The 13,597-nt window shown below is 37.3% G+C and overlaps 1 protein-coding gene across 3 annotated transcripts in view; it reads left to right on the forward strand.

Moving 5' to 3' along the window:
* Positions 1–12,874, forward strand: part of ALG5 (ALG5 dolichyl-phosphate beta-glucosyltransferase) — a 20,687-nt gene extending 7,813 nt beyond the window's left edge. For 2 of the 3 annotated variants that reach the window (XM_039696596.1, XM_039696597.1), the window contains exons 8-10: positions 2,320–2,471; positions 10,338–10,423; positions 11,611–11,723. In XM_039696596.1, coding sequence (XP_039552530.1) covers positions 2,320–2,471; positions 10,338–10,423; positions 11,611–11,723 — 351 coding nt within the window. Of the gene's footprint in view, positions 1–2,319; positions 2,472–10,337; positions 10,424–11,610 lie in introns of all 3 variants that reach the window. The other variant, XM_039696595.1, reaches the window with a different exon arrangement.
* The last annotated feature ends 723 nt before the right edge of the window (positions 12,875–13,597 follow it).

A 13,597-nucleotide genomic window follows, 5' to 3' on the forward strand; every position in this document is an offset into this window, starting at 1 on the left:
ATCTCGAAACCTTTTTAAAATGAGTTAGGGATAATTAGCAGCCAGCTGTTTGAAGAGTACCTCTATTCCTGGGAAAGTGGTTTAAGTCTTCTGTGTTACTCATAGTAAAATTTTTGAGTTTTGAACACACAGACAGTACTGTTCTCTGTGTGACTCTTGTGTAATGAACAGTGATACACAGGCACATGGCTTTGTTACATCTGATTTTCTGATGTCTTGGCAGACAGTAATTGACAAAGCACAGGCATGGAACTTGTATTGCAACAGACACATTGCTGGGCTCATTTTTAGTGTCATTGGACGTGCTCATCATGTTGAATGTTCTCAAGAGTAAGCTTTGTTTATACTGATGTTCAGTACTTGAAATTATTCTAAAATATATACACGACTACTAAAATAGTTACAGACATTCAAAAGAAATTACACTGATACTGGCAGATCTGTACTTTTTTCTTGTGGTTTATGAGATAGTATTGGAGTGGTTCATGCTTCCTGAGTTCTTGCAAATACTGCTCTGTGTGAGGAAAGCATCCTCATCCTCAAAAAGAAAAAGAAGCCAAAACCAAAAAAAATAACTCAATGAGAAAAAAGCCTTCATCATTATCAGAAACTAGGAACTATTACAAGGAGATTATGTAGCTGATAAAGTGGAGCCCAGAAAAAAATGTTTCATGTCATGGTCTAGTATTGGATATGGACAGACATTTCTCGGTGCATTCAAAGTTCTTGCTACATTAGGGAGAGGAATTGGAACAGGACTTTCATCTTTTAATACAAGGGTACAATTTTTAGGACGTCCATCCTTTGCTTACTGCTTCTCCCCATATTTCTGAGTTTTTAATAGAGGAATCAGAAACTGATTTGCTGGAAATGTGTAGCCCATTTTGTTTGATCACCCTGTTGTCCCTAGACTGGAATAGAAAGACTACCTTTACTGTGGTGGGACAAGACTGTTGTGTAGTACAATAGGTATTAAAAAGTTGCAGAGCAATCTTTTAGATGTTGGGATTTCTCTCTGGACTTATTGGCATCTAAAACTGTAGAATGAAGTTGTGATAATCAGCTGTATTAAATTTATTAAGACCAGAATTTGACCCTTGTGTTCAGTCTCAATACATCAAGAATTCTGGTCTGCCTCCAGAATTGTTAATGACCTTTAATGAATCTGTACTATGACTTCCATGGTCTTAGAAATGATAGGCATAACCCAGGAACTGCTCTTTGTGAAGTAAGTGCACAGTTTCACTGTCAGGCAGTCATGCAGCCTCCTAGCACTTCCCTTCTGGTCCTGGTGGGAGCCTGGTGTTCCTGGTCACAGAGCCAAAAGAGCCAAAGAAGCCACACCAGATCCACCATTAACCTGGGGCAGGAGCACTTTTCAAAAGACACAAGCTATGAATTTGGTTTTCCTTAAGCCAAAGGCTATTACATAATAAGCCAAGCATCTTCTCTATTTTTCAAGTGAGATTCTAAATTGTTGGCTTTAAAGGCATTTCTTATCACCCAGAGATACTTAACATTTGAATCATTGGCTCCTAAAGATTTTACATGATATGTGGCTTGCAGTCATAGATACAATCACTTAAATTTAGCTTGGGAATAGCAGTGAGTTCAGAAGCAAATTTTTGATCACAGTTCTAGTTGTTTAGGAGCTATCTTGAATAAAAGACTAAGACGGACCTCAGCAAACCCAGACTCCAGCCTTTGGAGTTCATGGCCAAATTTATCTGTATGATTATTGTGTCAAGAGCACAAGTGTAACCAACAAATAGGCTGGGAACATTTATGAAGAATATAACATATATCCGTGAAAGCAAAAGAATGAGATGACGATAACATTGCTGGAAATATAAAATGAAATATCTTGCACGGCAGCCTTTACTTTAGACCTGATTTTCACTTATATATATACTTCCATTATATACTTCCAAAGAGTCATACAGAAGATACTATGGCTGTTCCACTAATTATTTGAAATCCAGGTGCAGGTTCCTGCTTTACTTAATAAGGCATAATCCAGAATGAAAAACTGCTCTGAACTGGGGAGAGGAGAAAAAGAAACTTGGATTTCTCCTGTCCTAGACTATACATATGACTGGCAAGTCTTTCCCTAGATCAAAATATTTCCCTTTCATCCAAAATTTTGTTTGTACTGTAACAATTGTTAAGTTCTGTTTTCATTCCAGTGTAAAAATACAACCAGTTTACAAACTTTGAAAGCTATCACAAAACAGAGTTACTGTCCTGTAAGGCAGCTCTCTTCAAGAACTTCACTCATCACTCAAATAAAAAACCTGACTTCTTGCCTTTTGTCCACAGCGCTCTTACTTTCGAACTCTCCTCATGTATGGGTTCCACTTCCTGGTGTGGTTTCTCTGTGTCAAAGAGATCCGGGACACACAGTGTGGATTTAAACTTCTAACCAGAGAAGCTGCCTTGCAGACTTTCTCAAATCTTCACATAGAACGCTGGTAAATTGTTCCTTTTTTTGTTGGTGGTGTTTTTTTATAATTGAACATGGGTTTGAAAAAGTAATTCTAGTGTTGCAGCTATGATGAAGCATGTGATGTCTGTACATGCATCTCAGCTGCTCAGTTTAGCCAATTACAGTATTGCCTGCATGGCAGCTTCGATTTCTTGTTATGTTAAAGATTGCTAAAAATTCTATGTTCTTATTAAGATACATTATAGTAAAGTAGTTGGATATTTAATTTTATTCTTTATTTAATTTTATTCTCTTTTCTCAAAAGATGTATGTAATCCTAGGTAGGATACTTTGGTTTTGCCTTGTTGTAGGAAATGGTAATTGATTAGGAAAGAGGAGAGGGGAAAAAAGAGGAAAAAGGCCTCAAACAACTGAAAATCCCAATAACTCTTCTTTCTTTACCTCCAGAAGGAATTTCAAACAGTTTCACTTGGTGCTGTAATTCACTCCAATTTCTGAGAGTCCTCTCTCCTTTTACAGATATAAGCCATGCAAGCACAGTAAGAAATAGAGAGAAGCTGTTAGTTTGATAAGAAAAGTTAAGAGTTATTAATCATATTCAAAACTCCTATCAGTGTTATTTTTTATACATTACAGTCAGTAATGCTTAACCAAAGTATTTTATGTAAAATTAATATCTGATAAGGTGTTTGTAATTGCTGAGGACTCTAAAGTGAAAGCAAACACTTATTCTTTACTTGCTTTCTTGCTGAAGTATTTTATGTGAGGAACATTGACAGATATCTTTAATTTAAGACAATTGAAAATTATGTGTGGTCTTTTAATTAATTTAGAGATCCTTTGGTTGTAATTTAGGTAGACCAGTTCCTGTATGTGAGTGATACAGCCATGACTGCTGTTACTGGACTGAAGCAGCTTTCACACAAATACCATCTTTTCTATAGATTTTCTATGCCACAATTTTTGCTGAAAATGATAGTTTAATTACGTGTAATCAAACCTTTTCAAACTATTGTCTTCATTCAGGAAAGTCTCTCATGGGCTTCTGTTTGCTTGACAGGTAACAGAACTGCTGAACAACGTTTCCATTGCACACAAACGTGTGCAATCCTACAGTCCTAGTCTGTTCCAATGTTTTAGGCTGAGCTCTGACAGCTGTACTGGCCCTCCAGACTGCAGTTGCAAAGGTTGTGTTCAGGCACATGAATCTCATGTGGAACAGAGCTATTGTTGCATTGAACTGGGCAGTCAACAGTCAGAAAATCACTTTCCCACCTGAGTGGGTTGCTTATTGACCTAAAGGAGGCTATAGCTGTGCCCAAAGTATGATTTGTGCTGCTACCTCCAAACCCAGTCTTGATCTATAAAGCTCTGTAAATTTCACATACAGGGATTTTCTAAAAACTAATAATAAACAGTTAAATTCATATGCGAGGCCCAGAAGTGCACATCTCAAAATTGCCTTATTTAACTTCATTTTGTAAATTTAGTACTTCAAGAAGAAAACTGAAAGTAAATGAGGATAATCAATTTCATCTGTAGAAATTCAGTCTTAAATTTTATTCTTTTTTAAACTGAAGGATTTTTTTGTAATTGGACTTACTGGTTATATGAAGTGTTTTCTAGATAAAAACAAGCTTTCTTCTGCCACTTCAATTATCTAGCACCAAAAGAATGAAAGAATAAAAACAATTGTGCTGTACCCCTTTATCTAGGAGTAGAAGCAATGCAAAAGTGATATTGCTAACATTTTAGAGTAATTATGTCATTGGTGTGGAACATACCAGATCTTCATGTCTTAGTTCATTGAGCCTTGTATGTGCCACTATAGGATGAGCCTCCTTCTTAGAATCAGAGCCTGATTCTTGCTCTTTTATCTGTAGTAATCCATCAACTAATCCCTTGTATGTTTTATTTATCTGAAATGTACTAGTTAGTGATGAAGAATGTGTGTTTTGTGTGTCAAGAAAAGAACAACTCAAGTTCTTCCAAGAAAGAACCTCTTCAGATAATTCCAAGTCTCAAATTTGCCTAAAACTGTAGATTTTTTTTGGGTCTTTTAAAATTTGGTTTACTTCTGTACAAACTGGTATTGTATTTTCTGGTTTCATGCTCATCTCTCAATCAACACTCTCTGAGTTTACCTACCTTTTTTATATTCATTGGCTTATTCAAACCAAATCTAACAGAACAGTAGAGATTTCAAGATCAAAAGCTTTGGCAAGGTCTGTGGAAAATTAAACCCTCTTAGAGGAGAGAAACTCAGATTATTGCCACCGCTGAAGAAAAAACCTTATAGTAAGGTCACAAAAGTTAGTTTTCTGCTCCACAGCTAGTCATTTAGCATCTGTAACTGGGAGATAGCATGTCAGTGCACAAATCAAGTATTGTCCCTTTCCCAGTTAATATTCATAAGATCTGGAAATAAACTGGGAGATGGGGAGGCATATGTATGTGGGGAGAGTGCATATATTCAGGGAAATTATAGTCCTAAGTGAAATGTCAGTGTTGTACAAACAGTTGGGGTAATTGCAGTTGGAAATTATATAGGGACATCAAACATTCATCCCATAGCATTAGATTCTTTGTATACAATTGTGTAAGAATCTGAAACAGCTCAATGCTGGAAACTTCTTATTTTAAACAAATCTGGCCCCTGATATCTTTCCATTGCATAACATGTGAAAAAGAAAATACAAACTGATTAGACATTGTGCCATAGAGGTTCTATACATATCGTGAGTATGGAGACAAAAGAGTAAGAAATATTAGTTGGTATTGTACTTCTGCTGGCCTGGAACAAGGTGGAGTCCCCAGCTGAGTCACAGAGCAACTTGTTCATACTGAAACCATCAGCAAGGGGTAGCAGAGGAAACGCTATCTTGGTACTGGATAAGAGGCTCTGAAATCTGGATTTATTTCCACTTCTGCGTCACTGTGTTGGGGCTACTTGACATCCAAGGAAATGGACATTTGATTGTCATTGAACCTTAAAATCCCACAAGTGGGGTGCAGGTCTGTTAGGTACTAGAAGGAGTGTTCAGTTCTGTTTGGTCAGGGCTCAGATATTCTGGGAATAAGGATAGTGCTGGATTTAATAGGATAGAAGCCATCTGAGTTAAGCGTCCTGGTCCTTGCGCCTGCCGAGGGCTCCCCAGCTGCTGCACTGGAACGTGTGGTGAGCTGCTGAAGGGAATGAACACCAGGCTTCTGCACAAACCAAATTGTCTGTCTGCTCAATTAGTCAGGCTTGGATTTGGGGGGGTTACTACAGTGCTAGGTGAATGCTTATGAAAAATCTTTAGACTAAAATTGAGGCATAACATGTTTACTCATCTAAAGTAATATAAAATCAGCTATCTAATAATTCCCACCTGCTTAGACCCTCACTTCTTAATGCTTCACCGTGCTTTTTTCATTCCAATGGACACTGATGTGAATATCACCTCTGTAATATTTAAAATACTAGAAAACAGACCAGATTCTTCTTCTTGCTGCACTGAATTTGATTTATAGATGCTTACATTTAAGAAATCTTGAAACTGAGGCATACAAGGAAAAATACAGTTTTATTGTCATGGCAGTAAAGATCACATACACGTAACACTTCTTAAAGAGAGACGAGTATATTTCCTAGAATATTTTTTAATCTAACCCTAAATTTTAGAAGGCATTTGAATATTAATAGATACTACAAACTGTTTATATATTTGATACTTACATCCTAAACTGGCTTTTTTGGTGAGTGTTCTCATTGTCTTTTTTGTTTAACTATCCTTTGGCTGTGTATATATGAGTATAAACGAAACATTCTTGAAATTTACTTTCTAAATAGCAAAGTTTTGACATTGGTTTGAAATGAAAGGAACCTTTTGAACAGAGAGCATATGCTTTGTGTTTTAGATTCTGAATTTGATTACACAGCTAATCTGTTTTTCAGAAATGGATGGAGCAGATTTTTTAATTTAAAACTTAAAAGAAAATTAAAAGAGATATTATAAAAACATTACAGAGACAGTTGGAATTAGTCACTTCAGGCTATAAAAGAAGATCTAGTTCTGCATCTACAGTCTTGACCTGAAAAATGTAACTGTTCCTGTTAAATTTTGATGCACAGGAGAAATACTGGAAAATTAAATGGTCTCGCTGGCTGAGTTTTCCTATCCTAAATTTGATCATTGATTTCTTCTGACAACAAAAAAAAAGATAAATTTTCTTCCAGCCAGAAAATATCTATCCTTAGGAGAACTAGACATAGCAATTACAGTCCTACTGTTATGATAAAAGGAGGAGAAATTAAAAATGTAGTTCTAGTACTGATTGGATTGACATATTTTTGTGAAGTGGCAATTTATGATGGCATTGTACAAGTCAGCAGATCAATGAAGAGACCAAATTGTTGCTATAACTTTTATCTATAAAAATTGCCTTGTGCACTGAACAAGGTATGCTGTTTCACATTTAAAACTGGGAAAGAAACTGGTTAAAAAAAAAGTTTGTTTCTCCAGTTTGTCACTGATCTCTAAATATGAGTTTCTATATAAAAATTTCAGAAAAATAAGCATTCATATTGCTGCAGGGATTTCTTCCCCAGTTTTGTGCCATTGCAGACCAACACAAGCAGTGGAATAAATTGGTTTTTTCCTGGTTTTGTACATGGCAAGTAAAATTGTTTGCATGTCTAGTCAACACAAAAATATTTTTGCTGTTTTAACTCTGTCTGTTTTGTCTTTTAAAAAGTCCTGCTCTTGGCTGACATGTGGACTTTCAAAAGCCCAAGTTCAGCTAGGGCAGTTCTGGCAGTCTAGCCCACTTGGCATCTTGTTTCATTATTAGACCTCTTTGACCATTCGCTGTTTTCTTTGCCTTTAAGAGTTTATTGGAAAAACATATCTTGGATGTACAAAACTCGTGAATTCCAGTTAAAACATTATAGCTAAAGGCCTGATTTTGGTTTTTGAAACACATAATATTGGACCAGAAAGAGTCCTAGTGAATTTTAAAAGGCAGAATAATTTTTAAAGATAGATCTTTTATAAGCTCAAGAATCTTAAGGATTCAGAGTATATATAGTATATAGAGTATATAGTAAGAATTTAGAAAAAGACTGAATTCAATTAAACACTTACCAACGTAGTTTTCAAATTAATTTTAGCCAGCATTGCCTTAAGTTGTAACTTAACCAAAACACAGCCACGTGGAGAATTTTTTCTTTATTTTACAATACATGTTTGTGGTAATTAGCACATCATGGAGCCACTATTAGAAATAGATGGGGAAATCGTTCACACCATAGATTTTTGGCTGTCTAACTCTGGGTACTTAGATTGGAATCTGAATTCTTTCAGGCTGGAGTCAAGTTTGGGTGTTCTGAGCTATGTGTCCCCCTCCCAAGAGGCAGCAGAATGAAATACATGGTGTGAAGAATATCTTGCTCTTTCTGGGAGCAATTCTGTCACAGGTTAACTGCTCACAAATGGCTTTGTGGCAAATCACATGAATTGTACTTACAGCTCATCCACTTGTTCTGGCTTTGATCTCCTCTAGGGTAGGCTCCATTTAACACACCCAAGTTTAATCTTGACTGTGGAAGTTTCTGTATGGTTCTCCTGTACCATCTGGATGTGGTGGTCTGCAGTATGCCTGTACTGCTGTCATGTCTTTTGAGCACGCTACAGTCTGTATGCCTTGACTAACCATTCTGGCATACTGAAAGGTGGTGGGGAAAAGGGATGAAAAATGATAACCCAGTGCTATTCTACTGAAGTCATTCTCCTTTCAGCTTTGAATAGGTTTGTTGGGTTTTTTTTTAATTTCAGGATATGTTCACTGTTACCCAAATGGCAGCCACATGTAACAATATTAGTGTTCAACCTGATTAATTCCTGTGCTTTTAATCTCTTACTTTGAGCCCTGTAGTTCACAGAACTATTTAATGTTGTTGTTCTGTGATGTATGTGCTGACATTCCAGTAATCAGTTGTCCACAGGAATTACTGCAAATAACTATTAGTTCACTAGGCTAATAGTTTATGTAATACTTTTAGAGAAGCTCATACAGTCTAATTCATCAGACAATTATTCTGCGTCTCTTAAGATTTTTAGTCATTTAAGTAAGTATTACAAAATTAGATTTAGTCTTAATACACATGATTCATAAACATTCAAAGGTGAATACATTGGGTTTTTGGCTTACAAATGTAAAATGTCAGCAAAAATTTAAATACTACCTCTTCAGTACAAGAGACCATGGAGTGATTAATAAAATAATATTCAACCCTCATGTAAGGACAGCAGTGAAATGACAGGGCTGCTTGGAGCAGATTTAGTTCACTGAGGTAAAGAAATAATTTATTCTTCTAACTTTTTTGGTGGCAATGAGAAGGCCTGTGTCCTAATCAAAATCAGATTTGCAAAGCAGCTCTAAATTCCCTATACACAATATCTGTAGCCTTTATAGATAACATCTGTCTGTGCTGCCCTCGCTTGTTTTAGCACTGTCCCGTGTGGAATCGGGCTCTCCTGCCATGTACACGGAGAGGACGAGTCCAGGTCTGTGCAGGTGTGCCTGTGATGCCACCAGCAGGCCAGCCTGCTGTGGTCTGGACTTCAGTGGGAACCTACCTCTGTGTGTCAGACCTACCTGCACATTTCAGAATGGACTGATCCTGTCATTGCATTTATTAATAGTTTTACAGAAATGCGCTGCTTAAAAGGAGAAGGTGGCTTGAAGTAGAAGAAAATCACATCTGAACTTGCAAGCAACCTGCTAAAGTGTGTCTTCTGCCTGATCTTGATCACTTTGTCCCTTTGCATCTTTTCTCTAGTATTAAATGGAATTACCAAAGACATGAATTCAAGCAACTCTTTAAGCATGAATGTATAATTTTGGGGGTTTTTTTATTGCATACATTTCTTCCAGTGGAAAAATATTTTCTTTCATTTCAAAAGAAAACTGTCTTCGACTCAGCAACAAGAATTTAAGGCAAATTATCAGAATCTTTGTAATTGTGACTTGTGTTCAACCCTGGCAATAGTAACTACTGGCAGTTTCATATGCTGATTTCTCAATGAGCATTAAAAGCTGCCAGACTACTTATTGCATATCAAAAATCTGGTGTTTCAGAGCCAGAAGGCCTACTTGAGAATGCATTTACAGGAATGAAACACATAGACAATTCTCTGTGCAGAGAACTGTGAGGATTAAGGTGCATTTACAGGAATGAAACACATAGACAATTCTCTGTGCAGAGAACTGTGAGGATTAAGGTGCATTCTGGACAATGTGAATAGGAAGGAGCACCTGACACCGCAGGATCTCTGTCCCAGTTCATTTTGCCATACAACCTGCAAAAAATTGAGCCAATAAAAAACGTCTCTCTAGAGGGTTTTTGTGTTGTGCATTAAGTGGTCACTAAACTGTTGTTTGGATTAATTGTGCATAGTAACAGAAATAATTTTTCGCTTCTATGTTGCTGCCTTGGGTTCCTTGACTGAGAAAGTAAAAGGAGCACCCATCAGATCAGCATAAAGCCACAGCAGGTAGATGTCCTCTTCGATGAAACTACTAGAGATGTGCAGTGACACTGACTGCTTGGTCTTCATGGTCTTCAAAAATGTTTAAATTGTGATTGTGACAGTAGGAAAAGGAAGTAATGGGCTGAACAGAGAGTGATCTATACCTTCAAATACAGACACAGAGAAGTATTGTTACTTTTGTCTGTTTTGTGAGATGTTCAGTCAAGAAAATTAATTTCCCATCCATGTGTACCTGATGGCCCATAGAGCATTGGTATCAACTGCATAACTGAACAGTCATTTAATTAACATTTCCACTGTCTTTCATCTGGGAGTATGTGTGATTATATTTGGTGTTTCTTGTTCTTCTTCAGGGCTTTTGATGTGGAACTTCTTTATATAGCCCAGCGCTTGAAAATACCTATAGCAGAAGTTGCTGTCAACTGGACTGAAATAGAAGGTAGGTAGGGAGATAGTTCCTGTTCTTACAAGATTCCTGAAATGTCAATCCAGAATAACAGATCCAAGGTTATTGCCCTATTTACCTGGTTTTGATAGCACACAGCCTTCTTTCCATACAAATTCTGAATTTCGTGTCCTTACCAGCCTATTGCAGTGGCTTGGTACAGAAAGTGTAGGTGAAGGGGTAGAATGGCAGAGAAACTCTGCAGTCCCACTGGAGACAAAAGTAAGGAATTACAGTGCTAGGACAGAACACTATTTTGGCATGTCTTCTTGCTGAAATTTGTTAATAAATTAGTGCCATTTTAAAACACTGTGCAGGGAGTCTGACCATCATCACTTAACTGATTCAATTCCATTTCACTGTATCTTGCCTTCCAAAATTCTCAGCTACTAAGGCTTCCTTTAGAGCACCATCTCTTCTTAAGATGTGGTACTGTTTCAGACCTGCAGGGAGGTCTCTGCCACTAAGTTACTGCCACTAAGAAGTAAAGCTCTTTCCTCAGTGCAGAACCAGCTCAAAAGATACTGCTTGCTTCGGCTCACTTCCCCCCCATCAAATGCAGCTCCTCTATTTTTTTGCCCTTTTCATATTTTTTATCTTCTTTTTAATCTCCTCAGCACAACCCCTGGACAAGAGAAATTATAATGAACTGTAATAATGATGAAAAGTACAAGCAGAGAATGTCCTGAGCCAACTTTACTAGAAATATTTCCTTTCAGTGCAGTTCCATGTGTATGTTACACCTAACACAAATATTAGCAGAGATGGTAGAAGGCTTGGTTTTGTAATGTGGGTTCCTTGCCTTGCCTGAAGATAGGTACCGTCATATTATTGTTGTAAGACAAGTTGGTGGTCCTCTTCTCCAAAGTTGCTAGATAAATCATTTGCTTAGTTATTGGTGTTCAGGTTCCTTTTTACTTGTCACGGAGAGCAGTGTGCATCTTGTCACACACATGGAATTACTGTGCTGCTTGCAAACTAGAGTGTCTCACCTGTGGCATAATGTAATACTATAAAGCAATTGCTTTCAAAATATATATTTTTTATAAATGTTAAAATCTAGGTTGTGGGGCTGAGTATGCTGAGAATGCAGAGGTTCGTGACTGCTTAAATGTGAGTCTTGCCAGTGCTCATTTTTTTCCTAACAATGTCGTTCTGATTTTCTTCTTCATTAATCACAGGTTCTAAGTTAGTTCCCTTTTGGAGCTGGCTGCAGATGGGCAGGGATCTTCTTTTTATACGACTACGATATATGACTGGTGCCTGGAAGCTTGAAGCAAAAAAATGTAATTAGGTTATTTACATTTTCCAAATATATTATTATGCTTAATGGAACACAAGAACAGTTTCAATCAAGTGAAGTGGTGGTGAAAGCTGAGGTAATTCTTCATTGCTCCTCTCTATGTTTCATTTTTGCAGCATGTATGTGTTTTATAAGATTGTCAGCAAAGAATTTCTACATTTTGAAAAAAGAAAGCATTTCCAAAACGATTTTCTTATGTGGTAATCAGGTTTTTATTTTATTAAGTAGTAGCTTTAATATTTCTTAAAAGTTCATTCAAATAAATATATCTGCTTTTGTCTCATTATCCATCTGAAATCTCCTTATACATATTAAAAAGAGGCACTTTGTTCGGCATTGTGCAATGTTCTGTTATGAATGACCACAGCCATTTGTTTCTGTTATATCTGGAAATGTTAGGACATATTGAAACTTGGAATTATCATTCATGGTTCACACTGATGCATGTTTAGATTCAGTGCTGTGGGAAACGTTAATGGATTTTACTGAGTTGTAGTAAGAGTAAATGTTCATAAAGTTGTTCTCAGGACTTCCAGTAGTCCCTTGACATTCCAAATGTTTTTATCTGAAGCTGAAAGTTTTCCTGAGATCCAACTGCAGATCTTTTCCAGACTGTAGAAGGTCCAAGAGAAAGCACATTTAATTTTAAAATGTCTTCTATAAATGTGTTTTGCTCATACATACTTAGTACTGCATGCTTAAGGCTTGGGGTCCTTGACATCTGCAGATCTGTAGTGAAAGGGTATGGAAAGTTCAGAGCATGCAAAAGTGAGACCCAATGTACACTGGGGACCTGTGCATTAGTAATGCCAGTCTGATGCTGTCATGCTTCAAATGAGATCAGAGACAGAGGGAGGGTCTTGACTCTTTCATACTAATGTCACACTGCATTACAGTTCAGTAACAGTTTCATTTGTGCTTTCAAAGTAGCTGTGAATTGCCAACAAACTAAGCCAATCTGTCTTCCTGAAACTTGTACAAATTTGAAGAGCTTTAAAGAATGAACAGTGTATGGTTGTACTTTCACATGTGAATTCACTGGTGATTTTTTTATTCTTTCTGTAATACTGACTTGAGTTTTGCTTCTGTTAGGGTTACCTCAGTTTTCTATAAAGTGCTGGAATAAATTCTCAAAAAATATATTCAGTTTGACTTCACAGGCCTTATTCTCTTACCTTGTCCAGATACGTGTCTGTCACCTCTGCAGAATCAATCACGACTCCTCATTGCCATTACTAGAATAAAATACAAGCTCCTCAGGACACCTGCTACAGTGTGGATTCACAGAATCAGAGAATATTCTGAGTTGGAAGGGACCTATAATGGTTGTTTCTGTAGGTGCAGCCTGATACATTCCCTTGCAGGGGGGATAAGACTGAACTGGAATAAAAGGAGCCAGCTGGGATGGAAGGAGAATAGGGAGAAATAGAAAAGGATCATGATCTGGGGCAGAGGTTGAAAGCCAGAGTGAAATGGAAGATGTACTTTAGCTGAGAAAGATGGTTGACTTGGTCTTCTGTCACTCATGTAGCAGTCAGAAGTCTTCTGGGTAGCATACTCATCTCGTAGACAGTTATTTGCAGATTAGAAATACAAGACACACAGGTGGTGTGAGAGAGAGGAGCCCAGGACTTGCCACACACATGCTCTAAAAAAGCATGTTTTAGACTCCCACTTGCATTTAGATTTTTGCTCTGCTGTCCTTTGTATTCCTTCAGGCCCAGCACACCTCAGCTGTTGCACAGCAACCACAGAATCAGAGAAAGATTCTCCTGGGTTCCATTTCAGAAGCAGATGTACTGGTTTAATGGCACAGAGCCATAAAGAGTATTCCTGCTCTCTCTCTGCACCTGTTCGGGGGCTGC

Source organism: Passer montanus, unplaced genomic scaffold, assembly GCF_014805655.1.
Source record: "Passer montanus isolate IOZ18808 unplaced genomic scaffold, ASM1480565v1 scaffold99, whole genome shotgun sequence".
In the NCBI taxonomy this organism is placed as follows: Eukaryota; Metazoa; Chordata; class Aves; order Passeriformes; family Passeridae; genus Passer; species Passer montanus.